Raw genomic sequence first — 12,520 nt, forward strand, 5'->3', positions numbered from 1 at the left:
AGGATTCAAACCCTGGTCTTAAGATTCTAAGTGCAGTTCTCCTTTAATATGCCATAATCTGGCCTGTTCTTACCTTCCAGCCTTCCCCCCCCCCCAATTTTGTGAATCTTTTATTTAAAGTTTTGGGTTCCAAATTCTATCCCTCTTTTTCTCCCTCTTCCCTGCCCTCCCCCACCAAGGCAGTAAGCAATCAGATATGTCATAGTTGTGCGATTATATAAAACATTACCATATTAGTTATTTTGTATAAGGAAACTTGAACAAAAGAAAATAATGAAAGTGAAAAGTAGCATACTTCAGTCTGTGTTCCATCAATATCAGTTCTTTCTTTGGAGGTGGATAGTATGCTTCATCAATAGTCCTTTGGGATTGTCTTGGATCATTGTGTTGCTGAGAATAGTTAAGTCATTCACAGTTCTTCATCAAACAATATGGCTGTCACTTTGCACAATGTTCTCCTGATTCTGTTCACTTCACTATACATCAGTCCCAGGCCTTTCTGAAATCATCCCGATTGTCATTTCTTATAGCACAATAATATTTGATTACAATCTTGTACCACAGCTTTTTTATCCATTCCCCAACTGAGGGACATTCCTTTGATTGCCAATTCTTAGCCACCACAAAAAGAGCTGCTAGAAATATTTTTGTATAGATAGGTCTTTTTCTCTTTTTAGGATTTCAATTCACAGATATATGTAACTATTTATACACATATATCCTTCAGTGTTTTGTAGAAATAACACCAAATATAGTGCAAAATGCAACATATATGATGTAAGCATATTTAGCTTGAACACACACCAATGGCTTTTTGGACATCTGGAACTTGATATCCTGTAAGCATCTCAAACTCAACATATCCAAACAGAACTCATTATCTTTCTTCCCACTCTCCCTATTACTGTGGAGGATAACAATATTCTCCTAGTCACGCAAGTGGCAATCTCAGTGTTATCCTTGACTCTTAATTCTCACTCTACATATCCTCACTGTTGTCAAACCTCACTGTTTCTACATTTACAACAACTGTAGTAAGTGTGCCCTTTCTAACTTTCTAGTCTTATGTTTTACTCTCCACATGTTCTATGTTCTAATGTAAGAAGTTAATTGTGATTTGCAGCATTTTGAAGACCATTTGCTTTTTAGTCTAATCTATAATTGTTGAAATAAAGTTTTATCCCCTCTGTGGAAAGGAATTTCAGTAAACATATGAGATGGGGAATATTTTGAGAGGATGTATTCAAAACAATAGACATGTGAAATGATCATTGAACGATATAAAGGGGAAGAACAGAGTTTGATCTATAAAATTAGGTTTAAATTATGTGATATAAGACTCTAAATGCTATTCTAAGTTACAGGTCAGTGGGAGATAGAGAAAAGTAGATCTAATGGAGGAAATGGCACATGAAAGAATGGGCAAAATCTGAGTAAGTAAAGAGGAAAGGGATGGGCATTTTAGGTTGAGGTACAGCAATGACAAAGACAGAAATGTAGAGATATTACAAAATCCTTCCTGGGAGCTAAAGGTTCACATTGGGTATGTAGAAGGAAAAACTATGATCCTGAGGTTGGGATAAGAATGTGGTATCCCTTGAAAAACAAGGAGAGCTTGGCTTTTAATTCAGAAAAGATTTATTAAGTTCCCACTATATGTAAGATAATAAGCTAAGTGTTGATAATGCAAAGACAGAGAAGACAAAGTTGGCACTGCTCTCCAAGAGCTGACAATATTATTGGGGAAAATAGACAAATATGTACTGTAAAGGCCAAATTTAGTATGGGGAGAGTTAATTGGGCGTCTCACCATAATATTGGAGTAAGAAAGGAGATTAACAGCCTCTTTTCAATAATAAAAACAGGGTTTATTAATGGGAACAAATTTTAAAACACAAGTGAGGTTAGTAAAGCTAGGGACTATGAAAAAGGGAATAGGGGAAGGAAAAAAAATATATGATTCACAAACTTACCACCACCCAGAATCAGCAGTTTCAAAGAGAACCAGCTGCGCAGCATCCCTCTCCCTCTCTCATGCTCACCAAACCGAAACTTCTCCTCCCCGGCTTTCTCCCAAAAGTCCCCTCTCCCACAGGAAAAAGGTCCATCTACACATACAGCTCCAAGCTAAGTGGCTGGCAGCCCTGATGGACAGAACTAACAAGCAGCTCTACAGAGACGAGTTCTGGACAACAAAGACCACCTGACTTGTCCTCACCAGGCTTCTTGTCATGGTGGGGCTTTCCTCATTATAATTTGGCCAGGCTCATGTAGGCATGCGGGTATCCCGCGTGAGGTCAGCGTGCATGGGCACTCGCCGGGGTTTCTATTTTTAGCCAAAGATGGGGTCATAGAAACCCCAAATTATAATTAATTCCTTACAGTACAATACAAAGATAAGTGAAAGGAACGAGAAGAGAACAAGACCAAATACACTGAGAAATTTGAAAAGGGATGATCTGTTTCATGAGGGTGTAGTGGGAGAACATGAAGGAAAAGTGTAGGGAGGGAAGAGACATGTCAGTCCTAAATGACAAGGGAGATGTAGGATGAACTGGAGTTAAGGGGAAAGAGGGAAAAAGACTGATGCTAAGGAGATGAAATAAGAGGCAAATGAGATAATCACGTTTTTTTCTGATGATGTGGACCATGTTGAAAATGGTGGAAACGGGTACCAAATCTTAAAATATCAGAGTTGAATGGAACTTTGAATATAATTTAGTCTAGTTCATTCCTAAACAGGAATTTCCTCTACAAAATCCCCATAAATGATCATCCAATATTCTCTTAAAGATTTCCAAGGATGAAGAACTCTACCTCCTGAAACAACTCATTAAACTTCTGAACAGTACTAAACATTGGAAAGTTATTATTTCTAATAATGAGCTGCTTGTATCTGCCTTTCTCCAACTTCTATCCCTTGCTTAGTTTTCCCTACTAGTGCTAAATAGGTAAAAATCTAAGCCCTCCTCTACATGACAACCCAATAATCAAATATTTGATTGATTTGATTCATCAAATATCAAAAGTCTTTTCTTCTTTAGGCTAACAATTTTGATTTTCTTCAAATGTTATTATGGTATGTTTTTTAGTTTCCTTATCATATTGTTCACCCTCCTTTGGACATGAACAGTTTGCCAATGTCCTAACTAAAGTGTGATGCTCAGAAATTACCACAATATTACAGATGTAAACTGACCAGGGAAAAGTACAGTAGGAAGGTATCCTCTCTCATCATAAGTACATGCTTCTATTTTTAAAAAGTTACTGCTATCTTTTATTTTTACGTGGCCTAAATTACCAGTATAATCTCACAACACATTGAAAAGATCAGATAATATTTGCAATTGTCCACACCTGGGGACTTTCTACCTCTGCAAAAGAATGGGAATAGAAATAGTTTCATATGTGTTCTTTGGGCCCAAGCTTGTTCTTTATAATTTTACAACATTAATTTTTGAGTAATGTGTAATGGTCGTCCCTATTTACTCTGTTCTCTTTACTTCACTCTGTATCAGTTCATGGAAGTATTTCTATGCTTTGTATTTACCATATCTACAATTTCTTATGGCACAGTTATATTCCATTAAATTCATGTACCAAAAAGAGAGCTGCTATAAATAGTTTTGTACATATAGGATCTTTTCCTCTTTCTTTGATTTCTTTTGGGAATAAGCCTAGTAATGTCATAGCTGGGTATAGAGGATTTCTAACAATTGAGGAATGGCTAACAAATTATAGTATATGATATGAAGGAGTATTGTAAGAAAAGAGGAAACATGATTTTAGAAAATTTGGGAAGTTATATGAATTGGTGCTGAGAGAGGCAAGCAGAAATAGAAGAACAATTTATAGAATAATAACAATATAGTAGAAACAACTTTGAAAGGTGTACGAACTATGACCAATATACAAGGATGTGGAACCTGCTTTATATTGTAGGCACATGATGAATTTAGGGTGCCAAATGAGAGAGATTTATTTTTGTGTATGGCCAATGAAGGAATTTATTTTGCTTTAGTATGCATATATATATATATATCTTTTTTTTGGTGAGGCAATTGGGGTTAAGTGACTTGTCCAGGTTCACACAGCCAGTGAGTGATAAGTATCTGAGGCTGGATTTGAACTCAGGTCCTCCTGAATCCAGGGCCGGTACTCTATGCACTGCACTACCTAGCTGCTCCAGTATGCATATATTTTACAAGAAATTCCTTTTTCTTTTCTTTTTCAATGTGTGGGGAATGAGACGGAAAGAGTATTGAATACTATTTGTTAAAAGCAGAGAAGTAGCGGGAGAATGCTACAAATGTGAAATGTTGCATATACTTTCAGATGAAGTCACTATATCATTTCTTACTTGACTCACAAAGTGGGAGTAATCTATAAATGTTTATAATGTGAAAATAAAAACTTTAAAAATATCCATTGTAATTTGTTTAGCCATTTCTCTATCAATAAGTATCTGTTTTGATCTCAAGAAGTGCTGCTTTAAATATTTTGGTGTATATGTAGCTTTTAAAAAACAAAACAAACAAACAAACAAAAAAAACCAAACAACTAGTGACTTTCTTGGAGGTATACACCTCGAAGTGGAATTTCTGTGTCAAAGGGTATGGCCATTTTAGCCACTTTATTTGCATATTCCAAATTGCTTTCCAGAATAGTTGTACTTATTACCAGTTTCACCAACCATGCATCAGTGTTTCTGCTATTAGACTATTCAAACACTGATAATTTCCATCTTTTATCATTTTTGCAGTTTGCTGAGAAGTGAGGTAAAACCTCAATGTTATTTTGATGTGCATTTCCCTTTTTGAGAGATTTGGAGCACTCTTTCATTAGGTTGTCAAATTTTCCCTTCATCTTTTGAGAACAGTTTGTTTATATCCTTGGGTCTATTAAATAGCTACTATGTGCCAGACACTTTGCTAGGCGCTGGGGACACAAAAAAGAAAAAGAAAGACATCCCTACCCTCAGGGATCTTACAATTTAGTAGAGGAAGACAACACACAAAAGGAAGCTGAAAAAAGGGGGAAGCAAGAGGTTTTTGGAATAAGGACATGATGATACTTTGAGCTGAAACCAAGCAGGCAGAGCCACTGATGGAAAATGCAGTTACCTGGAAAGTTCTGAGCTTTTTGCAAAAGACAACTTTGGCAAGAATTTATTCCTCCCCCCTCCAAGTCTCCAACTGGGAGGAGAGGCAATTTGTTGAGTATCAAAAACTGAGTCAATTTGCATGGTGATGAGATTTCAGGTGATCAGCTTATCTAGTGGGAGGCATGATGTTGCTTGGAGTTGAAACTAAGAAGGCATAACAGCTGATGGAAAATGGGAATTATAAATCAGAATGTAGATTCAGATATGTATATATGTATGTATCTATATGAGAGAAATCTTGTTGGAAAAATCTTTATTGGGACATTTTGCTATTCCAAATCAAATGTGTTTTTGAAAATAAATCATAAACAGTAAGTGCAATGGGATCTTACATTCCGTACATCTTTAAGTAACTTGTGAGGTGGCAGTGAAGACATATCTTTCCAGGCAAGCAATTGCTCACGAATAGAATATACTGCCTCCTCAATTCTACTCCTTTAAATTCCTGGCTTGTGTCAAAGTTCAACTCAGGTGCCATATTTTTTTTATGACTACTCTTGAGTCACTCAAACAGAATCTCTCTTCTTACATTAACGTGTATTTATTTGTACACATGTATTCCCTGTCATCTCTGAGAATGTTAGCTCCTTGAAAGGACTATTTGGTTTTATCTTTGTGTCCTTAATACTTAGCATAGTAGAGGCAGCTAGGTGGTGCAGTGGATAAAGCACCAGCCCTGGATTCAGGAGGACCTAGGTTCAAATCCGGCCTCAGACACTTGACACTTACTAGCTGTGTGACTCTGGGCAAGTCACTTAACCTCCACTGCCTCACTAAAAAAAATAAAATAAAATAAATTTAAAAAACCCTTTTACAACGAGGTATCCCTCACCCATATATCAACAATCATTCAAAATTCCTTAAAAGCAATAGCAATAGAAGTAACACTGTTCAACAATCTTCTAATCAAAAACATCAGGGGAAGAAGAAAAAAGGGAGAAATTACGCTTGCTGAAGGTGTTTGCCACTGTGATGGAAAAGATCCAGCACAGAGTTGAAGTTGCAATGCATTACTTTTTTGGACAGTGACATCCTCTAGATGCTCATGTTTACAGATGACACTGCCATTGTTATATTGTCCTAGAACATTACAGAAATTCCTAGAAGACAGCCACAACTATTCAAAAGATGTTAGATTATCTGCAGAAAGGAAAGACCAAGCTTTGGACTAGGGACAGGGACATGAAGGGTTCTGTAATGCATTGAAATCCAAGGCAGGAATGTGATGCATTCTTAGGGAAAGCAGTCTTTAGATCAAAGTTTCTTAAACAGCGTCTCATGACTCCATATGGGGTCATGAAAAATTTGGCAGTAAATGTTGGATTTGTATACATATTTTATCTACCTATATACCCGGGATTGTGTAAAAATTTCTCAGGCAAAAAGGAGTTGCAAGTGGAAAAAGTGTAAGAAGCCCTGCTCTAGACCACTGCAGGGAAACAATTATCCGCCTAACTTTGCCTCCTGGTACAAAGTTCCAATTGTACCATCCTTGTTTTAACTTTTACCATTAATTTAAAATCAATTTCTCCCTATAGCCTCTTAGAAATGCTACTTTATAATTAGTGAGCTATTGAGAAAAACCCAGAAATATCTACAAATTCATACAATTATGTTTTTGATAAATCTTTTGGAAAGTGTGTGATATTCCTATAAAAGAAATACATTTTAGAGCACCGGCCCTGGAGTCAGGAGTACCTGAGTTCAAATCTGGCCTCAGCCACTTAACACATACTAGCTGTGGGACCCTGGGCAAGTCACTTAACCCCAATTGCCTCACTAAAAAAAAAAAAAAGAAAGAAAGAAAAATACATTTGAATTATATAAAACTATATTGGGTACTTTTTAAAGTATTTTAAATATTTTTTCTAATTAAACATTTTGTTTTATGTTAGGAATTTTCAGGGCAATTTTGCTATACACCTTTTTAAAGTCCCCAAATTGGGAAAACTGGCAATAAAATGAATGAAAATATAAAAATAGTACATAAACTATAAGTAATAAGGGGGGAAACCATATAAGATTACAACTTATTAAAAGAGGAAACAAGTCAAAGAAAAAGCAGAATAGTAAAAAGTCAACATAAAGCTAGACTGAAATCAGAAACATTAAAGAATGTACAAATAAAAAGACTAATCAATAGGACTACAGTTCCAGAATGAGAAATTACACTGGAGGCCACAGAATCCAATTCCCTCATTTTACACATGAGGAAACAGTGAAATAAAAGTCAAGTTTAGATGACAAAAATACATTTCTAGCATTTAGTCTAGTGCCTGGAGCATGAGATATTTAATAAATGCTTGTTGACTGACTTGTTTATTGACTAGATAACTTGCCTGTATACATGCAGGTAGTAAGGGCAGAGTTGGAATTTGAACCCAAGTCCTCTGAGATTCTAGAATTTTTCCCACTATTTCACAATTCTTACCTGTATCATGCTAGGAAAGGAACAATGACAATGAAAAAGGTAAAATGAAAAAAGTAGTTGGTTTTCAAAGTTTAGGTCAGTAGGCAACACATAAATATTAAGCTAAAAGGATTGTGAAATTAAGTTCCTTAATTTGTGTATCTGTAAGCCTATTACATAAGTTAAGTATTTCATATATGTTCAAACATTAAATGGTGGGAATAGTCTACAAAAAGCTAACTTATGTGTTAAACAAATGAAAATAATATGATATAAATGACTTGGGCATTTAGCCCTCCCCAAACGTAGCACATTTTAAAGGTCCTCTTATTTAAATGTCATTTCATGGCTACAGTGTCAATGGTTCAAAAACTTGCTTGCAAAAGAACAATGAAAAAATTACCAGAAAGCTCAAATGCTTTCACAAATGACCCTGAGTTAATTAGAAAAGTCTGCACCCTCACCATTCCCCTTCTCACGTGTCAGCTTTCATTAAATCAAAAAAAAAATCTCATTTCAAAGCTAACAAACACCACGGTTAACAAAACTGTTAAACTGGGATCAAGTGGGCACATTCCTGGGTTTCTCTATGATGTCATACTAAGCAGCCTACAGCTGAACTTGTAAGAAGTAGGAATGATTTTTCAATATAAGAAGTATCTGATCTAATGCTAATTTTCTCTCTATAGGCTAACTGTGCTGGGAACAGGTGGCCCTGCTTTCAATTATGGAGGGCTAGCATGCCAGTGTGAGGCCTGGATTAGTTCACCTTCTCACGGGGAATTTGCCTCGGTTGGGAATGGATTTATTATGGCTTCACACATGGAATGGAGCTCATGTCAGCTGAGGGCAGTGACACATCATATGATTCAAATTAACCTGCTGTGGACTGTTCCGCAGGGCTGCGAATGGGTATTAAAATGACGACATTTTAAAAACAGCTTGAAAGAAACCAGGATTGCTGAAATACAATGGTTCCAATTTGTTCCAACTAATCTATCACCTGCTGCAGAGATGATTCTAGGGGGTTCTGGTAGCTGCTGTTTTCAAGGTTTCCCCCAACCAGTGACCTTGCTAATGGAGACAACTGTTGTATTTGGAGTAGGAGAGTGGACTTTTAAGAAGTTTTTTGATGTACAAGTTGGGGTTTGCCATTAGTTCCCATGGATTGTAAACAAGCAGCTTTAAAAAAAAAAAAGATGGCAAAGAAATGGAAAGATCTTGAACTCTATTTCCTTCCTGCTACAATGAATGGTAAGGATAGCTTTCTTCTTACTCTATTTAAGTAAACTGATACTCAGAAAAACAAACCAAATGGCTGAATTCAAAAGCTCCCCATTCACATCCTTGCAGGGACATCTTAAAGTTAAGAAATACTGGCAGAGAAAATTTTGCATTTCCCTTACTTCTAAAGTGAATTATGACAAAAAACATTAGACTTTGTCAGAGATCTAAATAATTTATAATAATGGCAGATGGATATCTTTAAGACCTTTCTTTAAAAAAAAAATCATATTGGGGCAGCTAGGTGGTACAGTGGATAGAGCACCGGCCTTTGATTCAGGATGACCTGAGTTCAAATCCGGCCTCAGATACTTAACACTTACTAGTTGTGTGACCTTGGGCAAGTCACATAACCCCAATTGCCTCACCCAAAAGAAAAAAATCATTATTTACTTGGTTTGTTTTTTTTTTGGGGGGAGGCAATCAGAAATAAGTGACTGGCCCAGGGTCACACAGCCAAGTAAGACTCTGAGGCCAGATTTGGATTTGGGTTCTCCTAACTCTAGGGCTGGTACTCAAGCCACTCTACCACCAAGCTGCTCATATATACTTGTTTTTAAAGAACAATTTCAGAGATTGGTGGTATAACTTTTAATGTTAATTACCTTTACTCTTAAAACTCAGGAAAAGGCAAAGCAGTATTTTTGCTGGCATATTACGATAGTCATAGATTCATTTGTTTATTGAATGCCTGCTCTTTTAAAATTAACTTAATAATAACAGCTTTAAGGACTGCAAAGTGTTTTATGTATATATTAACTTATGATTCTTATAATAATGGTTTGAAAATTAAAACAACTCTGAGGTATCACCTCAAACCTATCAGAGTGGCAAATATAACAAAAAAAAAGGAAAATACTGGCTATTGGAGGGGATGTGGGAAAACTGAGACATTAATCTACTGTTGGTGGAATTGTGAACTGATCCAACAATTCTGAAGAGCAACTTGGAACCCAAAGGGCTATAGAACTGTGCATATCCTTTGATCCTTCAATACCACTGCTAGGTTTATATTCCAAAGACATCCCCCAAAAGAGAAAAAGACTTATTTGTACAAAAATATTTATAGCAGTTCTTTTTGTGGTGGCTAAGAATTGGCAAAGGAATGCCCCATCAACTGGAAAATGGAAAAATGAGTTATGGCATATGATGGTGACGGAATATTATTGTGCTATAAGAAATGACAAGTTGGGGGCAGCTAGGTGGTGCAGTGGATAAAGCACAGGCCCTGGATTCAGGAGGACCTGAGTTCAAATCTGACCTCGGACACTTAACAGTTATTAGCTGTGTGACCCTGGGCAAGTCACTTAATCCTCATTGCCCCAGCAAAAAAAAAACCCAAAAACAAAAAAAAGAAATGACAAGTAGGATGATTTCAGAAGGGCCTACCAAGACCAAGAACTGATGTATAATGAAGTGAGCAGAACCAAGAGAACATTGTGCACAGAGACAGCAATATTGTTTGATCAAAAACTGTGAATGACTTAACTATTTTCAGAAATACAATGATCCAAGACAATCCCAAAGGACTAATGATAAAGCATACTATCCACCTCCAAAGAAATAACTGGTATTGATTGAACACAGACTGAAGTATGCTATTTTCCACTTTCTTTAACTGTTTTCTTTTATTCAAGTTTTCTTGTACAAAATGACTAATATGCTAATGTTTTACATAACTGCACATGTATAACCCATATCTGATTACTTACTGCCTCTGGGAGTGAGGAGAGGAGGGAGGAAAGATGGGATAAAAATTTGGAACTCAAAACTATAGATAAATTTCTCACTGACATCAGTAAAAAAATTTAATTGATGTTAATTAGCTAAATTAAACTGGGGTGCTAACGGCAGTTAACATTGCAAAGAACACATCAGAATGGGGCTTACACTGATAACATTAGAAAGACACTTCAACCCCTCAGGGGTACCCCTAGAAGTTTGATGAGGAGAGGTAGCTAGCCATGTTCTTAGGCCTCAAATTGTTAGTATAAACATGATTGAGGAGAGCTTAAAAAGGCTATAAAAAAAATAAAGGTAGTATTCCCTCAATATTCTTGCCTGTTTACTTCCCACCCCCCCATATAAGATTTCTGGTTTTATCTAATTCTATGAAGCAGCCCATTTATATAATGCTTGATATTGCTTCAAATTAATTAGAAAATACTCCTATTTTTATTCTATAGGCTTGACTTTGCCAGGTAGACAGTTCCCTGTTTCTCTATTTCCTAAACTAGAACGACAATATTCTGTGGCTTTCTCAGTAATTGCTTGTTTGCAGTCCTTGTTTTCCATGTTGCTGGCTCCCTTTTGTACCACTACCCTTGATCCTCCCACACTGTAAGCATATCAGGGAAAGAGGAATTTCTGAAGATCTTCTAGCTCCAGTCCCCTCCTATACCATTTATCATTGTGTTTTTTCTGCTGCAAACAGGAACCACAAAGGATATGAAGGTTCTAACACCAACATTTTATTTAGAAACATATGACTAAGTTATTCTACAAGCTCCAACACACGGTAGTCCCTCCTGCACTTTCTGTCCTATGATTAAGAAAAAGAACTCGCATATCTATGACACTCTAATGTTTTTAAAGTTTTCTCATGGCTACCAAAAGTATACTATTCAATACTTGGAATGACCATAAAATTTATTTGGAGAAAAAAGATACAGAATATCAAATAAAATATTTTAAAAGGCAGTAATGGGGGCAGCTAGGTGGGACAGTGGATAGAGCACCAGCCCTGGAGTCAAGAGTACCTGAGTTCAAATCCGGCCTCAGACACTTAACACTTACTAGCTGTGTGACCCTGGGCAAGTCACTTAACCCCAATTGCCTCACCAAAAAAAAAGGGGGGGGCAGTAAGTAATAAAGGAGGACTAGCACTTCGAGACCTCAAACTACATTCTAAAGTTGTAATTATGCAAACTATTTGGCATTGGTTTAAAAAAAAGTAGATCAACAGACCAAGTATTTGAAGAGCCGACATGTGAAAGAGCCACAAAAGAAGGAAGAAGGAGCAAAAGGTGGAAGTTGCAAAGAGATAAATATGGGTTTGATGAAAGGAAAAACTTCCTAACAATCAGAAGTCACAAAAAGTGGCATGGGCTGCCTTGGAAGGTCCCTCTCACTTCAGTCTTTGACTGAAGGCTGTATCACCACATGTAGGTTATATTACAGAGCTTTGTTTCCTCACCTAGGTATGAGATGAATGGTCATTAGATGACGAAAGAGACCCATTTAGATTTTTAAATTAATTATGTAATTCTGTACTGCATATCAATGCTTATGACTTTAAAAACAGACATCTAGATGAAAACACAATATCCTACCTGGTCCATTAAGAAAGTCTTTAATTTGCAGAACAATAAGAGAAGGTGGAATTCCACTTTTGGTATCTATTTCTCCAGCTACTGTCTGTAACCAGACCTTGGAGTAATCCAGAGCTTCTGGTAGTGTCTTCCCAGGATCTGAAGTGACAAGATCATAATCCAAACCATTAATAACATTTCAAGACTGTTATTTGGGTCTAAGAAAGCAAGGAAACCAGCAGGCAAACACTTCTTTAATATTGTGGCAATAAAACACAGAATATGTATATATAACATATCTGAATATATATATATACATATACACATACATACATACACACATATATCTCT

General features: G+C 36.4%; 1 protein-coding gene across 1 annotated transcript in view; it reads right to left on the reverse strand.

Annotated features, from left to right (window-relative positions):
- Positions 1-12,520, reverse strand: part of VPS13B (vacuolar protein sorting 13 homolog B) — a 996,174-nt gene that overhangs the window by 214,755 nt on the left and 768,899 nt on the right. The window contains exon 35 of the mRNA XM_043982862.1: positions 12,191-12,328. Coding sequence (XP_043838797.1) covers positions 12,191-12,328 — 138 coding nt within the window. The remainder of the gene's footprint in view (positions 1-12,190; positions 12,329-12,520) is intronic.

The sequence above is a fragment of the Dromiciops gliroides genome, chromosome 1, assembly GCF_019393635.1.
Source record: "Dromiciops gliroides isolate mDroGli1 chromosome 1, mDroGli1.pri, whole genome shotgun sequence".
NCBI classification, from domain to species: Eukaryota; Metazoa; Chordata; class Mammalia; order Microbiotheria; family Microbiotheriidae; genus Dromiciops; species Dromiciops gliroides.